The sequence below is a fragment of the Fibroporia radiculosa genome (genome assembly GCF_000313525.1).
Source record: "Fibroporia radiculosa TFFH 294 genomic supercontigs, scaffold744, whole genome shotgun sequence".
Classification (NCBI taxonomy): domain Eukaryota; kingdom Fungi; phylum Basidiomycota; class Agaricomycetes; order Polyporales; family Fibroporiaceae; genus Fibroporia; species Fibroporia radiculosa.
In genome coordinates, this window is record NW_012133239.1 from 104,711 (window position 1) to 129,791 (window position 25,081).

A 25,081-nucleotide genomic window follows, 5' to 3' on the forward strand; every position below is an offset into this window, starting at 1 on the left:
CACTGGTGCACTGCATATTGCACGAGCAATGCTAGCAGTTGTAATGCACCCTCATCATGAATAATGTACCAACGCGATCTTTATTCATCCATGGCACTATGCTCACAAAGGTTATACTCATGAATGGGCAGACTATTGAACGACACTAGCAACGACACGTACGATACAGAATACGATATATACAGCGAAATAGTCAAAGAACAATCAAAAATACCATAATAACCAATCAGACCATGTCAACATCCTCGTTGGCCTGCGGCGCTACTCCTGCAGGCGGAGGCTTAGCATCGTCTTTGAGATACGCGTCCAGCTCCTTATCGAGATCTTCTGCTGTTTTTGGCTTCTTCGGGGCACGAGGTTCCCTAACAGGACGAGATTTTGTCCTCACAGGCCCGGGTCCACTTTTTCTAACATACAGGCATGTAAATGAGCGCTTGCAGCTAAGACACCCTGGCTGACGTACTTGGAAACATCGCGTGGTTCGCTTTGCGTGCGACTTAGGCGATCAAGAAGGGGAGGCTTTTGTATCCGATTGAGTAGGGATGACCCAGTGGTGGTGCGGCCCTTTCGAGTTGCTGGGTGCTGCATTTGATGAAATGCAATGGACATGGGTTGTCCTGAAACCGACCGCGTTGGTGAGAAAGATCCGACGCAACAGACGTGTGAAGGAAAAACCAGACGGTTACCTTTAGCAAGCTTCCCGTCATAACGCTGCTTTGCAGCTGTTGCCTCTGGTGTAGTCTCGAATGAGATGATAGCGACACCGGACGACCGGCCGCTGCGGTCGTACTTTATAGGACGAATAAGCGAAAGAGGTCGGGATCGGTGTCTCTCAGGTGAACGTGGTGCATTTCGAGTTTCGTACCCTGATGAGTGGCTCACGAACTAGCGTGCCTACTTGCCCAAAGATTTGCTAGAATACAACAAATTTGTATGGGTATCGTGGTGTATGCACAGCTTGTGACACGTACAGTAAGATCCTTGGTTGTCAACTCATAGTGTAAGTTTGACACTATAAGCTTGGGAGTCGCATTGGTCGACGATCCGTTGACATTTTGAACTTCAGGGGCGATTGGTGCCCTGTCGTGTAACCATTCGCCGTCCGAACCTCGTGGACGAGGTGCCGGTCGCTAGATAGCACAGGGCGTCAGCCATGGTTGCCGCAAAATAGGGGAGGCAGGTTGCACTAACACTGTATGGTTTCGTAGACCTATTCATGGAACAATCAGACGACAAAGAGCAGAGATGAGCAGATTTTCAAGTGTATAGACGAGGGTTCAGAACAGAGTCTCCGGCCGCTCTGTGATCTAACCAGGTCGACAGCTGTCGACAGTATGAGCGGAGACGCATCGGGGTTTGAACACTTAAACGATCGATATAATAGGAAAGTATTCAGGTCTAGACATTCCAGGCGATCGGTGACCCGGTTGCGGTGCTTGCGAATTATGGTGCATTTCTTTATCCACTGGTGCTTTACATATTCGTTATAAACCGCTTACAACCGCATCGCATTATATTAAAGTGTACATGATACTACAAGCCAACGACATCTCGGGTCCGCAACGGTGCATGGAGATTGGTGAGGTAGACTGGCTAATGTTCAAGTCGCCACGGAATCGTACATACCGTATCCGTTCTATGTCTTGTTTTGGGAGATTGTGAAAACCACGATGCGGACAAATGCCACGACGAAATACTCCCCGTAAGACTGTCTGGCGAACTATATCCGTGCTCATCGAATTCGCCTGGTATGTGAAAGTAGTTTTGTCTGTGCCGTCCATCACTGGGAGCCATCCGAGTAAGAATAGCATCGGTATCTTGCTTATTTCCTGCATTAGCGTATGTATTTGGACCAAGATGGGAATGGGCGATGAGAGCAGGTAAAGTCCCAGATGTCTTAGGAAGGACGGACGTTGGTCCATGCAAGATTTTCGGTGAAGTGGGCGAAGATGAATACCACGACGATATTGGAGGAAGTGCACATTTTGCGAAGGGACCAGTATGCCTGTCGCCGAACACTTGGGCCGATGATTTCAACTCTGGATGTGGCGACGAGGAAGGTGCGACTGTCGTTGTCTTGATCTTGATCTGCTCCCCGGTACTTTTAGATTGGCTCGAAAACTTCAGACCTAAGCTTGAAAGCGGTGGTAAAATCGCAGGATTATTTGGCGCCGCGTTGTTCTCCGACACAGTTCTCGTATTGCACCCTCCGTGGCTCCCAGAGTCTATGGTTGGCAAGATCTTGAATTGTACGGATGCATCAGCAATGTCATGCACTTCGATGGACTGAGGTTCGTCGACGTTGCTATCGTCATGAATATCATTCGAGTGGCGATCGATGGCTTCTAATGTGCTCCATAATTCTACAGAGCATTTTTGGACAAATGATGCCTGATTACCTGTCAAGGTAGCACCATCTAGCAGTCCACGAAAATACTGAAGCTTTGCCTGAAGCTGCTTTGCGTGTCTCATGACCAAAATCCCTTTGTATTCGGATGGACTGAGCGGGTCACCCGTGCATTGATTCCTTGAAGTGCTCTGCGAAATATAATCAGTAGTGGATCAAAATAATTAAAGATGTGAAGTACAGAACGCAATATGGCGTCCGAGGCAGCAGTATACAGGCTGTCCGCTTCAGTATGATTCCACCGGTCAAGAAATTGGGCCAGAGGTTGATGCTTCGGTTGGGGAGCTGGGATAACAAACATGCTGTTCGTCAACTGAAAGACTTGAATATTTCTCCTTGAGAGATTCACACTGAGGGACGAAACAAGAATAATGAACACCCATCTCGAGAGTGTGGCTCTTGCCTGCCACAATACCCTCGTTGTGGCGCAAAGCGCAACGTAACCCTGATATGAGGTTAGGCTACAGAGGTGCGCGTGATGATTTTACTCAATGTAGAAGTTGTGGCAGGCCATTGTCTGTGGTCCATCGGAGATGCGGAGCTTCAAAAGATGAACATTAAGTTCGCTTGCGCCCACCACATTTCAAGTTGAATTCCAACATCGTCCGTGCACGAGACACGTCCTGCTTTCGCGCAGAGTGTACACACTTCTATCTTCCTTTTGCGTATTTCTTACATTCTCTTCTCCTTCCCCGCTTTGTTAGGCCGTTGACTTATTGATTGTGCGAGATCATGGCGTCAGCTGTTCGCAGTTTTGTGGTATTCAAGGACGATGCCCCACCATCCCCTTCGAAGTCGACCGAGTCCGATGATGTGAATCTTCCCATTCCTATCGCAGTTGCCCCTCCTCCTCCAGGTCCTCTGCTTGTTTATTGTCCTGACAAGGAGAACATCAACCCCACAACTGGTGCTCGCGCTAACACTGACCCGACGACCAAGAAGCGCAAAACTAACGTTCTCGCTACCAAGTTACACATTCCTCCGCCTAGCAAGAAGCAAAAGGAGTCGAAGGAGGCCAAAAAACGCGGCTTGACGGCGGATTCAACGTCCACTTCGTCGACAGGACGTGCTGTGGTAGAGAAGAAGGTCAAGCGTATATTGACCTCAAAGCGGAACGGGAACGTGGGGCCTAGTCGTGCGCGGAGGTCACCGTCGCTGCCGAGGGTGACTGAGGAGGTTGATGCCGAACCTGTGAAGGATACAGAGTCGGAGCGCCTCTCCCAAGTAGCCGCAGATGTGCGCTGCTACGAATTGACGGTCATGCCATTGGCCGATCTATCGAAGGCTTATGAGCAATCCCCTCCCCCTGAGGATCATGCTACTCCTGTGGACCCTCCCAAGGAGGAACCAGAAGCAAAGGTATGCATAAGTCACGGATCAATAGGACGTATACTGAACGCCGTTCGTCGATTCAGGAGCAGGAACAATTGGTTGAAACAGAGGAAGGACCTGAGAAAATTCCTTCGCCCGCTCCCTCCTCAAGAGAATCATCCTCGCCGTCCCCAGCCGGCCTTGCCATCTTCTCGACACCAGAACGAAAACGCATATACTCCGCATTCACCTTCTCTACACCCTCTCGCTCTGGCGAACGATATGCGACCCTCCGAGGGTCTAGTGTGGATCGGTTCTCTGATTTGGATATCTAGAGTATCCTCTATTGACGTGGACCCAAGTTCGGTACATGGTCGTCTGAACGAAGGTGCCATCCCACCGCGCTATATTTCCACGAACACATCACAATTGCTTGAGACGACGGCCCGTCCGTCCATGGTACTTGCTTCACCACTACCAATTTCCTAATGACGTGTTCATGGAACTTTCCTCGCATTTATGTGCATACTTGTATTTAAACACATCTTGTTTTGTCAAGCCGGTACCTCTGCATTGCATCACTAGTACCCCCTCGTCATGTCGATCTCATCCATCATTGTCTCTACATCTGCTCGCAAGTTACCATCCACTGGATATCCGTGTCTCGCATCATTCATTTGGATTTATGACAATGTGTATTCTACTGGACCGGCGCCCAATCGTTTTGCTGCAATATATTCCGGTTGTCTGTAACCATTGGTCGTTTGTCTCGCCGAGGCACCGTCGCTAGGGCCGGTGCTTGTTCTAACACCGTTATATGCATTTTGAAGGGTGCTTGCTTGGTCGGATATTCAGTGATTGGTTGCGAGTCGGACTCGAGTGGGGGGTGTCAGGGGGTAGGTAGGCTTCTCATGTTGCGCCGAGGCCTGGATCGGCTCGTGCGGGGGAGCGAGCGCCCGGGCATCCATGCAAGAGCCGATTTTGAGCGCTTTGAGCATTGAACGCAGGCGTGACCGAGGCTGCCGTATTTTTAGCATAGTGTTGTGCATCTTGATCCCCGTTGGTGGTGACTGGGCTACTTCGTTCACAAATCCCTGGCCATCAGCCGGTACCTAGTTCGCCACATCGGTCTCAAGCGTTGGCTATTCGAGTGGACCCTCGGGAATGTCTCTTCGCACACGGTACGGCGTAGCATCAGTGAGAGCCTCTCCCTTCCGGTGCGTTTTGAGATCCATGAACACTCGCAGGATGTTGCAAAGCCGACGAGCGAGCCCGTTTTCTCTGCAAATGATTCTAAAGCGGATCGTCGGACATTGACATGGTTGGAGATACCCGCATGGCAAAAGGACAATGAGTACATTTTGACGGGGTATAGAAGGTCAGTTTGTTCTCGTCGGAGACAGCCCAGTTCCTCGGCTGTTGAATATTCTGCTCATACACTCTCTAGGTGGCTGTTCTGACATGTCAGTTTATATGAGCACAAGTGACTGATGCCTCTCTAGGGTCCAGTTCAGCTGGCGCGGTTGTGCATACTCCATATTTGGATGTACGTAGCAGCCAGGCTTTCCAGGCCGACGTGACGCAATATGAAGTGACTGACTACTCCCGTCTTGACGGCCTCGGTATTTTGCAGACCTACACAATGAAACAGGTATCCTGTCTCCCAATTTGATAGACTGCCATACAAGGTCGACATTGACTTACGCGACGCTTCAGTGAACATCCACACCCACTTGTTCGGTGGCCTCCTGTTCATAGTGTTCCTCAGCACGTTCCCGAGCGTGTATTTTGCACATTACGAATCGACAACGTGGGCGGATTTTGCCGTATTCGTTATCTTTCTCGCTTCAGCGGTGTTTTGCCTGTTCTCGAGCTCGTTCTACCACACGTTTTCTGTCCACTCGCATGAGGTTCGTCCTTCCTGGATTAAGCCGTCGGGAGTCTGTTGTGAATTCACACCCTTATCCCACACCGGAAGGTGTCCTTGCGATGCAATGCCGTTGACTATGCAGGGATCGTAGGTAAGGTCTCATCAGAATCGTCTCTCTCGTCACCGCTAGATTCTAACTCCACGGCGTTCAATACGAATTTGGCAGTCCTCACTGTGGGCTCATTTTTCCCTTGCATATACTACGAGTTCTTCTGCGATACTCCTCTGCAAATTCTGTATCTTTCCCTAATCGTCGTCGTCGGCATGGGTACGCGAGCTTCCTGTGGCACTCGGTCGCGAGACTGACGACGGTTTTTCGGTTGGCTCCAGGCGCGGCGTACATCGTTTTGGATCCCGAGTACCGCAAGCCCACCCATCGCGGTGCACGGACAAAGGTGTTCATAGCCCTGGGCCTCTGTGCGGTCTTTCCAGTTGCGCACGGGCTGGTGACGCACGGCATATACAAGTTGTGGTCAGAGATGGGTTTCGGGTGGCTGCTCGCGTCAGGGCTGCTATACATCAGTGGTGCCTTGCTGTAGTGAGTGCCCTTTTCGCTTCCTCCGGCCCCGACCTGCCCGAGGAGAATGCTGACTGCTAGCGCGTGGCGCGGATGCGGCTGCAGTGCGAACCGCGTCCCGGAGCGCTTTCTGCCCGGCAGGTTCGACCACTTTGGCGCGTCGCATCAGATCTTCCACATCTGCGTCGTCCTGGCGGCGCTTGCACATTATGCGTGCGTGTTGACCGCGTTCGACCACTGGCACAGCCGGATAGGGCGCTGCTCGACGTGACCTCCGCCGTCTGCTTTGTTCAGTATGCTCTCTGTCCGTCGTCGAGACTCGTCGATAATAGATGGAAAGAATATGTGCACGCGCCGTGGAGCCCATCTCGGGCAGCTTCTCGACCGTCCACAGATGCAGGCGCCACGGGTCCGCGTGCTAGATCTTCGCCGGTGAGAGGGCCTGCTCGGAGATTGCTGCCATGATTGCTGTATTTGACTACGAAAGAATCCCGTCAGGCGCGCAAGTCATTGGAGACCCTCAATTTGTTGTCTCTTGCCCAGAATCGTCCGGGGCCCCTTCCTTATAGATCAGATCCGGCGTTGCGACGGCTCGATTGTGTGCGGATGTGGAGCGGGTGATCCACCCTCAGGCGAACTGGTGCGTTTGCGAGACTGCTTCGGAGTTGGGCCTACATCTGATGCAATATCGGCGACAGGGACGGTGCAGTTGCGGGCGCTGTCCAGCAGAGGCCGTACGGACGGGTTTCATTTACTCTACAGTTGCCTGTTGCGGGCAGCGGTGTGACGTTGGATGCGTGTCGCCTGATGGGGTCTGAGCGGGGGCTGATCTGCCACCATCAGAGGCTGTCTCTGCCATGACCAGCACTGTCATTCTCGACAGGCTGATGCGCCTGATAAATTGTGATTAACCGCGGTTTTTTCCTGAATCGGGGCCGACGCTTGTCGTGTGCAGGAGGCCGCAGACATTCCGTCGCCCCGTCTCTTCCCTGGGCCCTCGCGCTGCCACTGAACAAGGCTGGGAGATCACCCGAGCAGGACAGGACGGCGGTGGGCTTCCAGCCAGCGTAGCAACGGCAACGGCTGATGGACTAGAATCGGCAGCGTACTTGACTGTAATGCTCGTCCGTGGCGATCGAGAACCGTACGTCGTTTTCAGGCGCCCACCCCAGCGCTCTCAGAGAATCCGACTCTCGACGGCGCCCTCCCTCCGCTCGTATCTTGTCCCGTGCCGAGCGCTGCGAATCACGGTTTATATCCCACCGTCTATAAAGCCCGCCCAGCTTCGTGTCCCAATGCCAAACCCTTTCCCCCGCCATGTATCCCATAGTCGGTCTGCTTGTCCTTCTGTCCGCGTGCATGTCTGAGACAGCCGCAGTCAGTGTCATTTGCATCATACCCTCCGCAATATGCTCTCTGTGGATTACCTGGCATCTAACCTCCAAGGAGGATGGCAATGCGCCGGTCACATTGCCCGAATGCCCACTAACAACAGTATTGCCCTTCTTTTACAAACGTTTTGACTTTATTAGACGTGGCCTCGAACTCACCGGCCAATCGGTGTATACATTCAAACTGATCAGTGTGCGTACATTATCCCTCACATTTTTGGTGTCTGAATATTGTACAGACGTCGGTTGTCGTGGTCTCTGGAGCGGCAGCCAGGCATGATTTCTTCCTGTCCAGAGAATTAGACCTTCATTCGGGCTTCAAAATATTATCCGGCGCGGTGAGGATTCACGAAAATGTTCTGCTGATGTATGCTGAATTTCCTCAGATCCCACTGTTACCTGGAGTGACGGTAGATCTCGCCAGCCGACGAATATCTCTCATTTACAAACGCCTGGCTATGGCCCAGAATAGCGACCGTCTGGAACGATGTCCGTGAGCTCTCGACATGAACCTCCAGTATGATGGTCGTTCATCTCGTGGCTTTACAGTGATACCAACTATTCTTCAAGACTTGCAACATAACATAAAACTGTGGGGGCATTCCGGCATATTGAGCCCTTTTGATTTAATTCCTCAGGTGGGCGATCCCACATTAGCTGTCTTCGTAAACGATAATCTGATGACAGTTGCCCTGGCCGTTATATTAGCTGACCTTCCACGCCAATGTCAGAAGCCTCGCCTCCGCGGAAATGGCGGACGACCCCGACCTTGTCGTCCGTCTGAAGAGCTTATATGATACTCTCGACGCGGCAATGACCCCCGCCGCCGTAATGTTCCCGTGGTTCCCAAGTCCCAGCGCTATACGACGGATAATTGCCACAAAGAAAATCTACAGTATAATTTGTGCGGCCATTGACGCACGAAGGGACGGGAAAACTACCAGGGACGACACATTGCAACTCCTACTCGACAACGGGGACGACAAATTGGTGATCGTAGGAGTGAGCATCCTCAGTGTCCTCGTGATCGAAATAGCTGATCTCCCCTGCAGTTTATTATGGGGTTACTGGTCGCTGGCGCTAGATCTACAGGAACCACAGGTGTGTCGAATAAGACCGAGGCTGGCTAGACGCTGAACATGTGCGCGTCGATGCAGCTTCATGGCTCATGACCTTCCTGTCCGGACACCCTCACTGGAAGGAGCGCGCGACTGCCGAGCTCCGTCAACTTATATCTGACCACGCACACATCTGTGCGCCCTCGCCGGACGTGGACGCGCTCGACGAGCTATCCGCATCTCTCTCCACGGTGCCCCTGGACGCCTGGGAGAGTGAGACGCCCGTGCTCGACGCCCTCATTCGCGAGACCCTCCGCCTCGCGCAGCCACATACCGCGATGCGCATGAACACGGGGCCTGAAATCTACTTGGCGGGAAAGACGGTTCCACCAGGAACGTTTGTCGTCTATCCGTTCAGCGACGCCCACCTCAGCCCCGAACTCTACCCCGATCCCTGGAAGTTCGATCCAGCGCGGCCAGAGTCCAAGATGCCATTCTCCTATGTTGGCTGGGGTGCAGGTGTGCGATGGGCTCAATCAGCGACATTTTCAGTTCTGAACCCTCTTTTATTTTTAAACAGGCAAGACCGTGTGCCTCGGCCAGCGACTCGCCAAGTTGCAGCTGAAGCTGGTCATTGCCGTGCTCACACTTGGGTTTGATCTTACCGCCGTTGACAGCACGGGTCACCAGCTCAGTTCTTTGCCGAGGCCAGATTGGAACGACAGCCTGCATTGCAAACCGACAGGCACATTGTGTTACATACGGTATAAGCTGGCGTGTTAAACGTGGCATTATTGACAAGACGCAAGGACAGTGATAGATCATAGACACTGTAATATCATAAACTAGTAAATTCTGTATAATACTTCCGAGCCACAAGGCATGCATGACCTGCCTGTAGCATACATCATTCCCTGCAGCGCGCAACTCCGAGTACTACTGATTCGGGGGCAATTTCGGCTTGACTCTTTTGAAGAACCACCTCGATACCGCGATGCATCTCGAGCCTACTGCTTCAAACGAACATCAAGCGATCGTTTCTGCTAGGTTTCCTCAATGGCCCACTCTCCTGCACCTGTGCCATGTATTTCTGCCTCTCTTCCATCCTCTTCTCCTCAATCCACTTTTGCCTGTTCCGCCGCTCCCTCTCCGCAAAGCGCGCGCGCTCCTCGCGCGTCGGTTCCCATTTGCTCTTCAGAATGCGCCGCACGGCCTCTGCGCTGATCTTGAACTTTTCCGCGAGGACGGGCGTGGTGAAGATCTCCGGGTGCATCGCATGCATCGAACGCAGGCCGTCCATGGCCTGGCGTGACAGCTTCCGTGTCGGCGCCCAGCCTTCGGGGAAGTCCTTCTTCATGGACTTGCGGTGCTCTGCCCACTCGTGCGGCGTGGGGATTTTGGAAGGCTTTCGGCGGTGTGGGGGCACCTGAGAGTGCGGGCTCGGCGAGGTGTCGTCGTAGTCCACGTCGTCCAAGCTCACCGGCTGGGGAGCTGGATGTCCGTCAGTACGCCAGTCTGTACGCGCCAGGCCTGCAACGACGCTGTATAAACTCGCATGAGTGTGGGCGGACGGCAGAGTTGGTCTAAAACAGCGGAAGGCGGAGAGCATTATGAAGATGTTGATGGGCGCTTGGTAAGCGCATTGCTACCTTCATGCGAGTTTCTTGGAGTTGAATCTCAGCTGGCTAAATGTGCATATGCGATTTCCTATTTTGGTGGCACAGCTATCAATGCAGATATCTGATAATATCCAAACGTTCGGAAGGATCACCTTATCGCATAAGCTTTCCTTCATTCAGCTGGTATCTATATGCATTAGCATAGATAGATAACTTAGACAATGCAACAAGTCCTTGCACATTCTTCCGGGAAAAGGCGAGTTAACACATTGTTATTGGATCTCCGCCCATCTCCGCGCCTTGGGTTTTGGCCAGACATTCTTGGGTGAGCACACTGAGATTGCTCTACACTCATACACACAGTCCGCCTCCACGCCTTTGCTGTCCTTCCTCTTTGATTCTTTGTCTCATCCGTCGCACTCCTTTTGCCATGGCTGACGTCTCTGACCCGAAGATTGACGAAGGTGGGTAACCGTCGGTCGTCTCGACTTGCATCTCGTGACACCGGATGCAATCGTAGCATACCAGGACGTCCGCTCGGACAAGACGGAGACGAGCTGGCTGCTCATCGACTACGAGGTTCGCCAGACTACCCTTTGAATCTGCCTAAATATCTCTCTCATGGGACTTGACGGGTCACTTGCAGTCTGACCGCTCCGACAAGCTTGTTCTGACCGCTACGGGCTCCGGAGGCCTGCAGGAGCTCAGAGAACATTTGGATGACTCAAAGGCTTCATACGCATACGCGCGCATTCAGTACGCGAACGACAAAGAATCAAAGAGAGAGAAATTCATCCTCATCGTGTGGATCGGGCCTGGATGCAAGGTGATGCGCAGAGCCAAGGTTCGTAGCTGCCGATCTGCTTTCCAATTCTACTTGCGCTGATCTGCGTGCGGGGCAGATTTCCGTGCATTCAGCAGACGTGAAGTCGGTGCTGCGCGTCTACTCCATCGAGGTGCCTGCTCGAGAGAAGGACGATCTCAAGGAGGATCCGATCGTTGTTCGACTGCGTAAGGTGAGACGGCCCTAGCTGTACTTGGTGGCGCTATTGATTCAGTTTCGATGTATGAAGGCGGGAGGTGCTAGCTATGACGGCGTCTGATTGTGAGGCGCTTTGGCGTACCCTGGCGGTATATCGCGCAGGCCCGCTTGCTCTTGTATATTGTGCGCAAATCATGAAGGTCAACGATAATTGTACAGTGCATTCTCATACATGGGCACACGTTTCATTGCTCGTGGAGAGTGCATGTGTCATGACGTACTCGCCAATCCATTGGCGATGCCGCAAGTCATGGCTCAGCAGCAATGTTGATTGTCTGTCAGTAGCTTGATAAGCGGACATTGCATCTCTTGGAATCTCTCCTCTTGTTATTTTTGCGACTTGCAGTATTTGATTGTCTCATGCAGAGGTATGTTCCTAAAAATAACTTTATATCCAGAGGCTGCGTCCCGTATTTTAGCCCTACTCCTACATACGTTTTTACTCAACAGATAGCCTGGCTACTCAAGATGGCTACCATCTAGTTGGACTTGGCAACAAGATTCTTTAAGTTCTCTATGCCCTGTTCTTCAAGTCTCATACCCATCCATTCTGGCATCCCGGCCGCTCCAAGTTTCTTCTCATAAAACTCGATGGAAGGTTGGTTCCACTATTTTGAAATATCAGACAAAGGATCTAAGCGGATCTTAATTTGAATTGACCTTCAAGACGGACCAGTCCAGCCGGGGGCAACCCTGTGAGCCATAGATATAGGTCATCCTGGTGCTACCGAGGGGACACTTGACTGACTTTTTCCTGGGCTACTTTGCCCAATTCGACGAAAAATGCCTTCCCAACGCCCATCCCTCTGTAGTCAGCATCGACGAACAGGTCTTCCAGCTACAGGACATCAACTCGACTATTTGCCCTCGCAGTCGACGCGTGAACGCTCTACACTCACGTATAGCCCCGGTTTCCCGGTCCATGTGGAGAAGTTGAAAAAATAGATTGCCATGCCTATGGGCTTCCCAGGGGCCGATGGAGATCCTGTGAAGGCCAGGAGAGCATATGCATACGGTGTCTCGAACAAATTCTTGCGCAGCTACATGTTCTCCGTTAGCAAAAGATCGCACAGAATCGGTCTGTTACTGACGAGCTCTGGCGTGGCTTTTGCAGACTCTGGAGCCTTCTCATACGTCGCCTACAGCGTCGAGCATTATGACACGGGGATTCACGCGGTATGGTGGACCATACCAGACCGAGGATTAGCTGTTGAATGGCAGCCTGATTGTGTTCAAAAGGTACATGAGAATGTGATGCTGCATCCGGGAGAGACAGAATCCCGCACCACGTCCTCTGGCTGAGCGGGGCGGATGAAGAACGCAGAGTCAGACATGGGGAAAGCAAAAGCACATTTTGCCGGGCATGGGGTTTTGTTGTTATATAGCAGCGCAGATGGACGAGTCACGCCGTCGGTTCGGACTCGGGCGCATGGCTCCGGGGACGAGAGACGCCCGTGAGCACTTCGCGGTGTTTGTATGGTCGTGCTTGGCCTGAACCTTATTCTCCTCTCAACGAAGCCGTCACCAAAAATCCACCGCCCGTCGTTGACCCCGATCCACGACTCAATCCACCATGGATCCCGCAAAGTTGGCCAAGCTGCAAGCGCAGGCTGCAGCGAACAGGATCGGTATGTTTAGCTCCTTTTTACCCCGCCGCAGTTGACGTCTGTATGCATCCCTTACCGCCCTCTGTCTGCAGGTGGTAAGGGGACTGTGCGCCGCAAAATCGTGCGGAAAACCAAGCCCTCGACTGCACAGGACGACAAAAAGCTGCAGGGGGCACTCAAGAAGTTGAATGTGCAACCCATCCCTGGCGTTGAGGAGGTCAACATGTTCAGGGAGGACGGCAATGTCTTGCACTTCACCGCACCAAAAGGTGGGTCCTCATTCCAATACCTCCGAGATCTCGCAGTTTCGCCTGCGAATTGCGAGTCTCAGGATGTCTCCTAGCCTTTTCGCTTACGTGTACCACGTCTCATAATGCTGACATGTCCCCCTCCTCGAATCACTTCGCAGTGCACGCGGCTGTTGCCGCTAACACCTTCGCCGTGTACGGCGCCGGCCACGTGAAAGAGCTCACGGAGCTCGTTCCTGGCATTCTCAACCAGCTTGGCCCTGACTCACTCGCGTCACTGCGCAAGTTGGCCGAATCCTACCAGGCGATTCAGCAGAACCAGCAGCGACCACCAAACGCTGCAGCGGATGACGACGATGACGATGTTCCCGACTTGGTGGAGAACTTCGATGCGGTGGAGGATAAGCCTGAGGATACGAGCAACTTGGAGGAACTCAACTGAGCGCGGCTACGAGAGCAGGCTTTGGAGATGTGATATAAGTGGCTGATGTCGAGTGTTGTTGGTGCGACGCAGAGCGGTTTACTGGCATGCCCGGAAATACAGAGAAAGCCACACGATCCTTTTCATCCTCCTTGTATTCACCTTAGCTAACCTGATCTACCCGTGTTTCCATGCTGTGACCACTCATTTGCTCGTTTCCTCCTACTTCGTAGTGTCATCTATGTCTCTGTTGTGTCTGCCTACGACCCAAATGATTGCATTGTAAATCGACGCCAATTCATTGTAACATCACACGGTGGATCAGAGTGTCGAAGTGCTTCGTACGCGTTTCAGGGTACATGGGTCAAAATAGTACATTGAACACTTGAATTCCGTTCTTTCCTGTGTTAATTATGCGGGAAATGATATGCTCCAGGTCCTGACACAAGCGTCTGCGCCTGCACTGGCCAATCGCCCGTCATCAATCCAGAAGACCGTACTGACACCCCCTGGGCCCGCATTCTTGATAGCAATGTTGCGCATCGGCTTTTGCACACTCCACACGTAGACATGGGTATCGAGAGACCCAGATGCGCAATGCTGACCATCAGTAGTCCATGCCAATGAGTTAATGCGTGCGCTATGGAAGGACCAGCGTGAAGTGATGGTCTGAATCGTGTTGTATGAGGGATTAATCAGTCTCAGTCCCTTACCGTGCTCCCGGAAACGTACCTTGCGTTCTCTCACGTCGTAGAGCACGATCTTTCCAGATGACTATACAACAGATTCAACATACCAGCAGACGAAAACGAAAACGGCCACTCACATCGCCCGAAGCCAAGAGTGCCCCATCCGGTGAGAATGCTATGGCGCTTACGGTCCCCTTGTTGCCCTCCAACGTACCGGATTCCGTCAGGGATTTCCCATCCCAGTCGAACAAATGAACTTTCTGGTCCTGATTGCCGAACCTCTTTCACAACAAAGCTTGGGTATAGAAGGTGCACAACATACCTCACCACCGACGGCCACTATTGACCCTGTCGCTGCGACAGCAGAGGGCGAGAATTTGGGCTTCAACTCAGATACTTTCTGATTGAAGCGGATCGCCTCAACCTCATTTACCTCTGCAATGAAGACGGTTGAGTCGCCTGCAACTGCGACCGCCTTAGGTTGAGATGCTGTCGAGCAGATAGCTGGTCTGAATGTAATATGAGCATTGGCACCAATACAACAAAGTGACCAAACACACACGAAGCTTTTTCCGCCCTCAATCTCCCGAAGGGAATCATCGAAGCCTACAGAGTATACTGCCCCACTAGAGATAGATGCTAGACCAGGAATAAGAGCAGCGTGGCCACTGCCCTCCAGTGGGGCGTATTTAGAGTCAGAGTATGACAGTACGCGACCGTCTGCGGTGCCTGCAAGGAATGTCCCGCTTGTCGAAGGGAGGGTAAGTGCAGCAGTCACGGATTTTTGAGGACCCTGTAGCGACGATGAATGAAGACAAGGTATATTGTGAGCAATTTTGACATACGAAAAGCTTAGTGGAAGGTTTGTCTCCAACCCTCTTGTCGAAGATGTTCAGGGTACCGGACATGGAAAGTGAGACGATGTTATCACTCGCAGTCCATGCGTTTCCAACTTGCTGGTTATCTACGCCAGATCCTAGGGACCATGATGTGATAGCTTTGTGCGATTCCACATCCCCTGATTGTCATCAAACCAATGGATGTGGTTAGCAACAGATGTGCGGCTCAATGTGGCCACATACATAACTTGACTGTGCAATCTGCGGATGAAGTCACGATAGACTTGCTATCTGGACTCCAACTGCAAGCCATCTATAAAACTAAGTCAGCCCGAGTCTGTAAGAAACCTAGCGCACTCACTATTGTCCCAGAATGAGGACTATCAGTAACCTCGGCGAGCGTATTGCCGCTTTTCCCATCGTATATGAATATTTTGGCATCAGAACCGACACTTGCAAAGTGGTCACCCGTGGAAGCGTATCTAACATCTTGAACAAACTTGGTGTGCGTCTTGATTGTCTGCACCGAGTATTATGTCCGCTCTCGTGGATGACACTGTAAACAAACCTTCTCGTACTTGTATGGGGCACCTGACATATCACCAAAGTCAGACACTCTGCTTGCCTGCTGGATCAACAAAAGCTAGGTACCTTGATGGAAAATTATTGTGGCGTCATCTGCGGCAGTTGCTGCACGGAAAGGCCGCTGATGTCGGATTGAGACAGCATTGATGATCTAGTCAAATCAAATGAAGCGGAGGGATTGCAGCGAGTTGCGAATATTCACACCTTTGAATGTCCAATAATTTCGCCTGTTGAAGAGCCCGTGTCCATCATAAATGCATGTCCGAACCTTTGAATTTACGGTTGAGCGAATTAATTCGCTACTAGAGTCAGATCATACTTGTCTCTTCCGTCTCCAACCGCAATGATCCGCTTGCTCTCCCCATCCCACTCGAGATCCTTTCTTCATACCGATGAGCATAGGGCCAGGAGATAAGCCGAGAGAAGTGCAAAAATTGAACACGTGAACTTACACAGCACCAGAGATGACTTTGTACTCTCCCTTTAAGCTTTGATCCTCACCGACGACGTCCCAAACGCGAACTGAATACCATGGCGTCAAAATCATCGGAATCTGGCGTGAGCTGTGATCATAGTCGAGTGATTTTCTTATTCACCCGTTCCTGTGATATCTGCGGAGGCACAATAATATCCAGATGGCGAGATACGAGCAATCGTAGTGTTCTGTATATGCCCTGAGTAGGTGACTGCAACCGCGGGAGTCTGTCGAGATATCAGAGGGGACTGGATTACCCAAAGTCGGGATGTAAGCGATCGGATGCACCTTAAGGTCACGAATCTACATGGCAATAATTAATGGGGGTGTTGTGTCAATACAGTAATAGAAAACTGACTACTACGGTCCGTCCATTGGTGTATACGATCTTATCACCACTGGAGCCGAGCTTCGTTGCTTGTCCTCGTGCTGTCGCGGGATTGCAAGGGTACAAGTCGGCTTTCTTGTAAGACATTCTTCCTTCGCTAACTTTGAGTGAATTGTGCTGCGCGTTGACTGAGTAGAGAAACGGTCGCCACCGACTGGCCATATACCCAAATTTGGAAGAAACAGTGAACGGTCACGTGTATACTTATGAGACGCGTCGCGAGAACTTAGGACGCGTCGAAGGTGGCGATCACAGACAAGCAAAAACGCTGACATCCATTAATGTACATCATAGTCAACATGCAATCTTAGAACAGAGCAAAGATCTAGATCAGCTAGGGTCTGATAGCCTGAATTGTCACAGATACTCGTCAAACATCGTCAACTTTCAGAAGGTTTTTCAAACGCTTCATAGTTCTTGAAGGGATCCTTACGCAATGCTTCCGACTCCGTTGTGCCAGGCCCCTCCTTCCGCGATCCAATCGCTTTCACTTTGATGACGGACGAAGGGACAGCGGACGACGACGAGGGTGTACCCAGCTAAAAACAGCTTAGTTGTCATTCAGCTAACAGCAAGAAAACAGAAACATACCTCTTCGTCGCGATATGGGACGAAAGTTGGCGTTGTAGGAGACATGGGCCCATTAGTCGCACCATCTGCTGCAGATTCGTCGTCACGAAACACTACTATCTTGCTCTTCGTCTTTTCTCTAGGAACTGTGGCAGATGGTGATGGCATCTCCTCGCCCTCGTCTATGGAACCCGGCTCTGGATCTCTATAGACGGCTATTCTAGAGCCTGAAGGAGCTGCAGCCACTCTCTGTGCACGACCAGTCTGGCGCAAGGTAGTTCCTGCTGCCTTTTTGACTTCAGGTATGTTCTCCTTGACGCGTGACTTACGCGTTCCAAGCTCCGGCCAAGGCGCGGTCGAAGACGAATTACCTTGCGCCTCGGCAGCGCCAGTACCAGAAGGGTCAACAAATATTTGTAGACGCGCGTTAGAATGCGGAAGTGTCGTAGAAGGTGGTGGTGCGGAGAACACGTCCTGAGGCACAGTGGGACTTCGTGTGGATCCAGAGCGGGTCACTCGAGTGCGCGTAGATGATGCTGTCTCCGAAAGTGCCTGCCTGCGCGATGAGGTAGAACTTGAAGTAGGTGGCTCAGAGGCCGCGAGAGGCAAGGTGATTGAAGACATCATACGCTTCTGGAACTCACGGTGCCTGCTTTCAAGTTGCTCCAGAGGTGTTGCCCTCCGCGCAATTCCTAGCAAGTAGACTTCGTCCGCTTCGGTCCGTCTCCCTGCCCGCTCAAGCACCGTCGCGTACGCTTCGTACAGTAGCGCGTGGCTTGTTCCGATCTCGTTCACCATGCAAAACTTGAATACGATCGCGGGTTTCTCCACGTAGCTCGCATACAGCACCCACAACTTCAGGTATCGCATGTCACCTCGCCACTTTCCCCCACTATTATCCTTGAGAACGCGTGTAGCTTCTTCTAGCAGTTCGAGCAGCCCGGACTCGGCACTGTGGCCCTGCGGATAATTCTCGACTGTCCAATAGACAAATCGACAGTAAGCTTCCAATGGATCGTCATCATCATCCTCCAGCGCGACTTCGACGTTTATCCGATGGCGATTCCGGGCAGCAGCGAGGCGACTTTCACGTTGAGCGTGTGGGGTAGAGAGGATGGCGGACAGAGCTGTGACGCGTCGTCCTGAGGCTAGAGGCTGGATATTCTCTTTTGCGGCCTCCAGAACATCACAATCGACAATTGGAGGTTCAGTCTCGTCCATGGCGTCGGACATCGTGGATGATGAGAATGACAAAGGGCATTCAGTGGCCCTTCGACAATGTTGGTAACTTAGCATGTTGGCACAAACACCCAGAATTAATAGATAATCCCAGTATAGAAATCACTTTATAATGCCATATTACCTTGATGGAAATGACACGACATATATAGACATAAATAGCGCTTGGATGCTCTAAATAAAGCAACAGCCAATTTACACGCAGCAACGTCTGTCAATGTCTATCAACTTCAGGTTGAATTGTCTATGAACGCCTTCCACCGATTTTGATTCGTGACGAGACCGAATAGCCGAACCCATCAATTCATAAACAAGACTTTCCTGCTTTCATACAGATAATCACCGAAATTCGAAGTTCTGCTGCCTGCCGTCACGGCTTTTATTTCGGTACAGTGATTGAAGAGGTCAACTGATCTGGGTGCGTCAGATTTCAATACATTTTCAGCATTTTCTTTCGCAGCCGTGGTGCTCGTAGTCCAGGTACGAGACATGGATATACTACGAGCCGGATGCCCGGGTGCTGCTCGCCTGAGGCTGACAGTGAGCGCCGCCAATCGACGTAGTGTGGGGAAGTCACTTGATGCACTGTCCACGCACACGCTCGCTAATTTCGGCAGCAGAAAGAGAAAGACGACCCGATTATGATATGCGGGTGGTGCCTCTTTGACGCACGCCCATTTAGTGTCGGCATTTCAGTCACGGCGAATGCATCACTACGTTCTCCTCGCCCCATCGAATCCTTACCCAGCCGATTCTGTCATGTCCATGGGGGAAGACAAAGTGGATGCTCAAGAGTCCAAGCTCGATGAGGTCGAAGACATTATTCTATCTTCGAAGGGGATTTCACTAGAAGAAAAGAAACTAGTGAGGAAGCTGGATGTCCGCATCATGCCCGTTGCTTGCATATTGTACCTCTTTGCATGTTCGTGAACAGGTGACGCTTCGCTTTGTACAGGAGCGCTTCAACTGATTTGGTGATAGACTTGGACAGGTCGAATCTGGGTAATGCCCGACTTCAAGGTCTTCCGCAAGACATTCTAGGCGGTGACCCTACTGGCACTTTATACGGATGGACGAGCTCAATATTTTTCATTTCCTATGTCAGTCAGAATTATCCGATCATCAGCCCACGGCTCACTAATCTGCCACTGTCCGCACTGGGCTTCTGAAGATTCTGTTCCAAATTCCAGCCACCGTCCTATCGAAGCTGTTCCCGCCACGGATCTGGACTGGCTGCTTCGTCATTGGATGGGGTATCTGCTCGACGCTCGCTGTCAGTGTTGTCCGAGTCTCTGCTGAATCATTCCATCAATCTGAATACACCTTAGGCTGCTGCCTTCAATTACGCAGGCCTTATGGTCTCACGCTTCGGGCTGGGTTTCTTCGAGGCAGGCTTTGGTCCTGGTATCCCTCTCTACATGTGTGAGCGTCGTTATCCAGTACTAGTCCTTTGGACTAGGCCTCACTCGAATTCGTTATAGCGCTCTTCTACACAAAAGAAGAAATGGGTATGCGGATGGCGTATTGGTTTGGTTTTGCTGCTGTCGCAGGTGCCTTCGGCGGATTAATCGCGTTTGGCGTACAACACGTTCATAGTACGGTTGAGAACTGGCGGCTTTTATTTATCATCGAAGGCGCACCGACCGTCGTGCTAGGAATAGTGTGCATGTTTATGTTGCCTAATCGACCAGAGGAGACGTCATATTTGAACGAGGATGAACGTTGTCTGGCTATAGAGAGGATGAATAGAGGCCTTTCTGGAGATGTCGGCAGGGTCGTCAATACAAGCAAGTACATGTTGTGTTGTGCAATGACTCTTGACTCATGTAATGAATCAACAGAACATATCTGGGCCGCTTTTTTGGACTGGAGGGTGCGTGTTCTAATGTTCGTAATTCTCCATGATTGCACTCATGTTTCTTTTCAGATTTATGCTGCAGGTGTTTTGTACTTTGGCTCAAATTGCGCTCTGGCATCAATATCCGCTTTCCTCCCAACCATCATTGCGACTTTCGGCTATAGTGAGGACTTAATAATTTAATAGTAGCCATGCCAGCTATTAACTCAAACTACTTAGCGAATGCTCTTGCGCAACTCTTGACCGTTCCACCCTACGCTGTGGCAGCTATCTTCTTGTGCATGAACTCATATGTGTCCGATCGGCTGCAAAGTCGCGGGCTATTCGTCGCAGCTGTGTCCGCTGTGGCGGGCTTAGGTTATATGTTCGTACTGTTCAGCGCGAGTTCCGGTCAATCTCGACTGATTTCGGATTATCTACAGACTGTTGCTCGCAGTGCCCGATAATGTCCATGTTCGCTTTTTCGCAGTCTTTTGCATCACCAGTGGGACGTATACAACAATTGGTATTGTCATCGCTTGGTGTGAGTAATATTGCCAACAAGTGTGTCCTCTTACTGATACTAGATGTTACACCAGTCGCTCACAATCTGGGCTCTGAGACAAAGAAGGCGACTGGTATACCTATGTATATGGCCATTGGACAGTGTGGGAGTGTGCTGGGGTCTAAAATTTATCCAACCACGGAAGCGCCGCAGTACATGTAAGTGTTTGTGGAACCACTCCTTTGATCAGTATTTTTTTTTGCTAACTGCACCAACAGAAAGGGATTTGCTAGTAGGGATATTTTCCACCTTGCCGACTAGATGCATTGGAGCTGACTGCAATGTAGTAACGTGTGCATTGCTCTTCGTGTCCGCACTTGTCGCCCTGATACTCTCAGTGAGTTTTCACGAGTTCAAAATATGGTGTTCTCACGGAGTATCCCAGATCTCGTATCGGTTGGAGAACCAACGCAGGGACAGACTATATGGTAAACCTGAGCCAAATGCAACTGTCGACACATCGGAGTTGGCTGATAATGTAAGGGGAAAGATTGTCAGAATTGGTTCTCTTGCTGACAGCTGCCCCTCTGCGCACTAGGCTCCTGACTTCCGATATGTTCCCTAGGCGGGATTGCATGTACTCAGAGGCATTGCCTTCATGGGGCTTGTATACTATCTTCTCGCGATCCATTTACGACATCCTAGCCTTAACGATCTGTAGACGTAAACCTGCTTAGCCCGTATTTCAATATACATCGTCGCTGAGCTATGGTGATCATGCTGATGAATTCTGCGGCTGAGCCATGGTTGATTTAATGAATGCATGAAGATGAGAGCGAGAACAGTCAGTGCCGTTGTCTCCGATCGTGCCAGACGCCTTACATAAGCGGCCATTTTTTCCCTCCGCATTGTGCGCGCGAGCGCAGTGCTACAGGACGCTGTTCGAGTCTGAGACCCTTCTCTCTGGATACCCCTCGTCGTAGGCGGTAGAGAAGATACCCTGCTCGAAGTCTCCCTCTTACGCTTTCATTCACGATGACGACCGACTTCGTGCCCCCGCCTGTTCCCCCGGGCCAGCAACCCCATCCTTACCTGCACGAGCCCGTGCTGTACATCACAAATCTTCCGCAATATGTGAAAGATGAGGATCTTGCGGTCACATTCCAGAACTGCGCACCATTCAGGCCTACCATTCCACGCGATGGTTCTAACACACTTCTATCGGGTACGATTGAGTTCAAGTATTTGGAGAAAGGTGCGAGGCCGCCTGCGGTGTGAGTAGTGAGCATTGCATTAACGTGGTCTGCAGCCGAGAAGGCACTTGCAACCTTACAGTCGCGTCCGATCCCAGGCATTCAGCCTCCAGTCCTTCTCGCATTGTCGCCATATCCTTCAACAACACCTCCCACGCCCCTGCCCCCGCCCTCTGCTTCGCCACGGCTTGTCAAGCATTTGCCTCCTGGATATACAGATTCGCAGCTATACGACTTATTCCGTGCGTTTGGCGCGCTTGCCTCTGTCCGCACGCAGTCGCCCTTCGGCAAAGATACAGGCGTGGTGGAATTTTGGAGGGAAGAAGACGCGCGGGAGGCCGAGGAAGCCATGCACTGCGCCGACGTTGAGGGCCAGAATATTGCCGTACAAGTGTATCAGCCCCGGCGTGCCGGTGCTGGTGCTACGATCAGCGAGTTCAACGCGACAGCACCGACTTTCGTGCCCACTGGCTCAGTATTCCCGTACCCCACACAGGTGTGTTATCATTGTGGAATGCGCGTAACATGAGCACATGATATTTTTGCCTATAGTACTCACCACCTCGCACCACGCCATACCATCCTCGTTCCCCGGTCTTCGTGCATGGTCCGGGACAACAAGTGCAGCTAGCGCCTCTGTCTGGACCAGGATCGAGTAGTCACAGTGGTTTGATCGATCCTTGCAATCTCTTCATCAAAGTTAGTTGAGCGCATCTCGCCTCCACTCGGTTTTTCTGACCTCCCTATAGAATATCGATACGACCATCGATTCAAATGGCCTTTTCACACATTTCCGCCAGGTTCGTTGTTTATTCGCAACTGAGATCACGTTTTTGTTAACAACTATGTGATATAAGTTTGGCCAAATTGTTAGGTAGTCAAGTTGTCTCTGTTTACTTCGTGAGTTCGCTAACACAGAGCCAGTGCGAGAGTGATGCGCAATGAGAACGGAGATAGTCGCGGGTTTGGATTCGTTTCTTATCAGATGCCTGACCAAGGTAGTTTGACTTATCTTGTTCTACAATGACTTATTAACACACCTTAAGCTGCCGCTGCCATGCATTCCATGAACGGAGTGCTGTTAGGCTCCAAGCAGCTTGTTGTTCGTTTGCACGAACCCAAGCAGCTGCGTCAAGAAAAGCTTGCACAGCGCTTCGCCGGGCATAATGGACACCCAAGGAGCAGCAGTGGTGCAACCAGTCCCACGGCAAGTGAAGCGGGCGAGAGTTACGCTGGGTGGCCGAGCCCAAGTCACCGCCCTGCACCATTAGGTTCTCCAATTTCGGGACACAGTGACCGGCCTGATCGAGCCAGAAGAAGTTCCGGTAGCTATTACTTTGTGAGTGATGCATTCTAATTACCGCATTAGATATCTATTGACGGCTGTGTCTGAATTCAGGCGGCCCTCTCAGGCACCTTGAACTTACCAATGCGTTATGATGATCTTTCTGCGCTGTCCCCCGTTGTTCGGAAAGAAGTCCTGTCAGGCGAGCTGAGCAGGCGTATCAAAACTATGAGTAATGTTGCGGCAGATGAGCTGGATGCAGTTGTGGATTCCATTGTGGCGCTGCAACTTGTAGATGTTTTGCAAGGCATCCAAGACCCTGTCAAACTCACAGAACAGATCCAGGCTGCCAAGGGAGCTCTCAATGCCTCGAAAGGGTCATCTCCCTCACCTGCCAAATCCTCATCTCCTTCTGCGTCTCTGGATTCCCGTGCATTAGATCTGACCGCGCCCAATGCCACCGCATCTGCTCCTGATCATCCTTCAACACCTATTTCCATGCCGGCGACATTGTCTACGCCTCCACGTACGGAGTCGCCCTCCGGTTCTGTCGCCCCCACATCGGAGAGGGATCGCATGACGGCTGCTGTCGCCAAACTGGAGTCAACACAAATTGCTGAGCTCACCGATCTCCTCATGAGCTTGCCTAAACGCGAACGTGCCATGTGTTTGTTTAATGTTGAGGTGTTGCGAGCGAAAATTGCCGACGCGAAGATGGTGCTCGAGGTCGACGAAGGCGCGGAAGAGCAGGCTACCAAACAGTCCCTACCGGAGCCCCCCGTTACCCCACAAGCGAAGAAGATCGCGACGCCTCTGGATGCTTCACCACAGACTCCTGACCTTTCTTCTCGAGGCCCGTCTGCGACCGCATCCCCTGCTCCTGTTACCCCCAGCCACCCGACTACGTCCGTCAGTACCACTGCTACTCATACAATCGCATCTCTTGCGCGTCTGCCCGCATCTGAGATTATCAAATTGGCAAATTCAACCTCGGCGACGGGTTTGCCATTACCAAAAGCTGATCCATTGGTGGTGAAGGCCACAGACGAGTTCATGGACGGCTTGGTGGATAGGCCCATCCAGCAACAGAAACAACAACTTGGTGACAAAATGTAAGTGTCCGTGGCTTTAAGCGCCACATCACACCTGATTGTCATTCTGCTATAGATTCCGGGTCGTCAAGTCGTTTGGTATCAAAGGAGCTGTGCGTTCATCCATTCTGCTGATAATCGGAGATTGCTGACGATCGCGTTCATTAGCCAAAAGTCACGATTGCGCTTCTCGACCAGGACGACTTACGATCTCTGGCTCACCTCATGAACAGTTACCCTTCAGTGCTTAAAGAGAAAGCGCTTCTGGTCCAGGCCGGCAGCGCCAAGTAGAAATCCAGTCCAGTCCGTCAAAGAATATCAAGTCCTGCCTCGTGCTGTCTTCACACTCATTCAATCCGCTAATTACCGGCATCTCCTCGTTTTCTTTAGCATTGTTTCCCACAATTCACACGTTCTTCCGAAGGAAGGCCTAGTTCTCGAACACATATCTCTCCACATTGTATCGGCAGGATGGTAATTTTTTACGGTTGATACCTTAGCTTGCTTGCTCGCATTCCTTGCTTTTCCAGCCATAGTCACTGACCACGCTGCACACATTCTTGCTACGTTTCCTGTCGATGTTTGCGGCTTTTACGACTTTTACGACCTAGTTCGGATGTTAGTATTACTGCTCTTGCCAAATGAACGCTTGGGAATGTTCCCAGCGTGCCCGTTTACATGTGCCCTGTCCGATGGCGTGATGGAAGATGCGCAATGCATTGCGCCGCCTGTGATGGACTCGTGCAGTGATATGAGTTTGTGCGGCCATACAGT

The 25,081-nt window shown here is 51.4% G+C and overlaps 12 protein-coding genes across 12 annotated transcripts; 7 read left to right on the forward strand and 5 right to left on the reverse strand.

Moving 5' to 3' along the window:
• Positions 1-226: 226 nt before the first annotated feature.
• On the reverse strand, positions 227-2,472 carry FIBRA_01619 (uncharacterized protein; the record flags this gene model as incomplete). The annotated part of the gene is made up of 6 exons (XM_012323494.1): positions 227-407; positions 464-617; positions 687-789; positions 866-913; positions 972-1,130; positions 1,627-2,472. The coding sequence occupies 6 exons, from the start codon at positions 2,470-2,472 to the stop codon at positions 227-229; spliced, it is 1,491 nt and encodes a 496-aa protein (XP_012178884.1).
• A 667-nt stretch (positions 2,473-3,139) lies between these two features.
• On the forward strand, positions 3,140-4,053 carry FIBRA_01620 (uncharacterized protein; the record flags this gene model as incomplete). The annotated part of the gene is made up of 2 exons (XM_012323495.1): positions 3,140-3,766; positions 3,823-4,053. 2 exons carry the CDS (start codon positions 3,140-3,142, stop codon positions 4,051-4,053), a joined length of 858 nt encoding a protein of 285 aa, XP_012178885.1.
• Positions 4,054-4,882: 829 nt separating this feature from the next.
• FIBRA_01621 (uncharacterized protein) lies at positions 4,883-6,187 on the forward strand (the record flags this gene model as incomplete). Its single annotated transcript, XM_012323496.1, has 7 exons — positions 4,883-4,915; positions 4,966-5,100; positions 5,166-5,181; positions 5,221-5,369; positions 5,407-5,628; positions 5,697-5,916; positions 5,979-6,187. 7 exons carry the CDS (start codon positions 4,883-4,885, stop codon positions 6,185-6,187), a joined length of 984 nt encoding a protein of 327 aa, XP_012178886.1.
• Positions 6,188-7,482: 1,295 nt separating this feature from the next.
• FIBRA_01622 (uncharacterized protein) lies at positions 7,483-9,397 on the forward strand (the record flags this gene model as incomplete). The annotated part of the gene is made up of 8 exons (XM_012323497.1): positions 7,483-7,749; positions 7,796-7,894; positions 7,943-8,045; positions 8,106-8,194; positions 8,265-8,558; positions 8,609-8,657; positions 8,714-9,133; positions 9,195-9,397. 8 exons carry the CDS (start codon positions 7,483-7,485, stop codon positions 9,395-9,397), a joined length of 1,524 nt encoding a protein of 507 aa, XP_012178887.1.
• A 232-nt stretch (positions 9,398-9,629) lies between these two features.
• On the reverse strand, positions 9,630-10,223 carry FIBRA_01623 (uncharacterized protein; the record flags this gene model as incomplete). Its single annotated transcript, XM_012323498.1, has 1 exon — positions 9,630-10,223. The coding sequence occupies one exon, from the start codon at positions 10,221-10,223 to the stop codon at positions 9,630-9,632; it is 594 nt and encodes a 197-aa protein (XP_012178888.1).
• Positions 10,224-10,663: 440 nt separating this feature from the next.
• Positions 10,664-11,336, forward strand: FIBRA_01624 (uncharacterized protein; the record flags this gene model as incomplete). The annotated part of the gene is made up of 5 exons (XM_012323499.1): positions 10,664-10,697; positions 10,754-10,812; positions 10,880-11,077; positions 11,136-11,249; positions 11,307-11,336. 5 exons carry the CDS (start codon positions 10,664-10,666, stop codon positions 11,334-11,336), a joined length of 435 nt encoding a protein of 144 aa, XP_012178889.1.
• Positions 11,337-11,754: 418 nt separating this feature from the next.
• Positions 11,755-12,609, reverse strand: FIBRA_01625 (uncharacterized protein; the record flags this gene model as incomplete). The annotated part of the gene is made up of 7 exons (XM_012323500.1): positions 11,755-11,883; positions 11,936-11,968; positions 12,024-12,113; positions 12,175-12,315; positions 12,367-12,414; positions 12,468-12,497; positions 12,562-12,609. The coding sequence occupies 7 exons, from the start codon at positions 12,607-12,609 to the stop codon at positions 11,755-11,757; spliced, it is 519 nt and encodes a 172-aa protein (XP_012178890.1).
• Positions 12,610-12,848: 239 nt separating this feature from the next.
• FIBRA_01626 (uncharacterized protein) lies at positions 12,849-13,572 on the forward strand (the record flags this gene model as incomplete). The annotated part of the gene is made up of 3 exons (XM_012323501.1): positions 12,849-12,903; positions 12,975-13,151; positions 13,214-13,572. 3 exons carry the CDS (start codon positions 12,849-12,851, stop codon positions 13,570-13,572), a joined length of 591 nt encoding a protein of 196 aa, XP_012178891.1.
• Positions 13,573-13,962: 390 nt separating this feature from the next.
• On the reverse strand, positions 13,963-16,614 carry FIBRA_01627 (uncharacterized protein; the record flags this gene model as incomplete). The annotated part of the gene is made up of 16 exons (XM_012323502.1): positions 13,963-14,220; positions 14,284-14,325; positions 14,378-14,506; positions 14,563-14,749; positions 14,801-15,033; positions 15,086-15,258; positions 15,323-15,392; positions 15,441-15,599; positions 15,648-15,670; positions 15,731-15,815; positions 15,869-15,932; positions 15,984-16,046; positions 16,117-16,186; positions 16,261-16,366; positions 16,428-16,442; positions 16,498-16,614. 16 exons carry the CDS (start codon positions 16,612-16,614, stop codon positions 13,963-13,965), a joined length of 1,794 nt encoding a protein of 597 aa, XP_012178892.1.
• A 293-nt stretch (positions 16,615-16,907) lies between these two features.
• Positions 16,908-18,330, reverse strand: FIBRA_01628 (uncharacterized protein; the record flags this gene model as incomplete). Its single annotated transcript, XM_012323503.1, has 2 exons — positions 16,908-17,066; positions 17,119-18,330. 2 exons carry the CDS (start codon positions 18,328-18,330, stop codon positions 16,908-16,910), a joined length of 1,371 nt encoding a protein of 456 aa, XP_012178893.1.
• Positions 18,331-19,095: 765 nt separating this feature from the next.
• On the forward strand, positions 19,096-21,303 carry FIBRA_01629 (uncharacterized protein; the record flags this gene model as incomplete). Its single annotated transcript, XM_012323504.1, has 14 exons — positions 19,096-19,258; positions 19,318-19,436; positions 19,508-19,609; positions 19,665-19,758; positions 19,818-20,127; positions 20,178-20,209; positions 20,277-20,357; positions 20,414-20,558; positions 20,617-20,717; positions 20,773-20,896; positions 20,957-20,970; positions 21,026-21,075; positions 21,124-21,216; positions 21,277-21,303. 14 exons carry the CDS (start codon positions 19,096-19,098, stop codon positions 21,301-21,303), a joined length of 1,455 nt encoding a protein of 484 aa, XP_012178894.1.
• Positions 21,304-21,713: 410 nt separating this feature from the next.
• FIBRA_01630 (uncharacterized protein) lies at positions 21,714-24,598 on the forward strand (the record flags this gene model as incomplete). Its single annotated transcript, XM_012323505.1, has 10 exons — positions 21,714-21,933; positions 21,988-22,427; positions 22,484-22,630; positions 22,681-22,731; positions 22,806-22,831; positions 22,856-22,929; positions 22,978-23,270; positions 23,331-24,328; positions 24,384-24,420; positions 24,476-24,598. The coding sequence occupies 10 exons, from the start codon at positions 21,714-21,716 to the stop codon at positions 24,596-24,598; spliced, it is 2,409 nt and encodes an 802-aa protein (XP_012178895.1).
• Between the last annotated feature and the right edge of the window lie 483 nt (positions 24,599-25,081).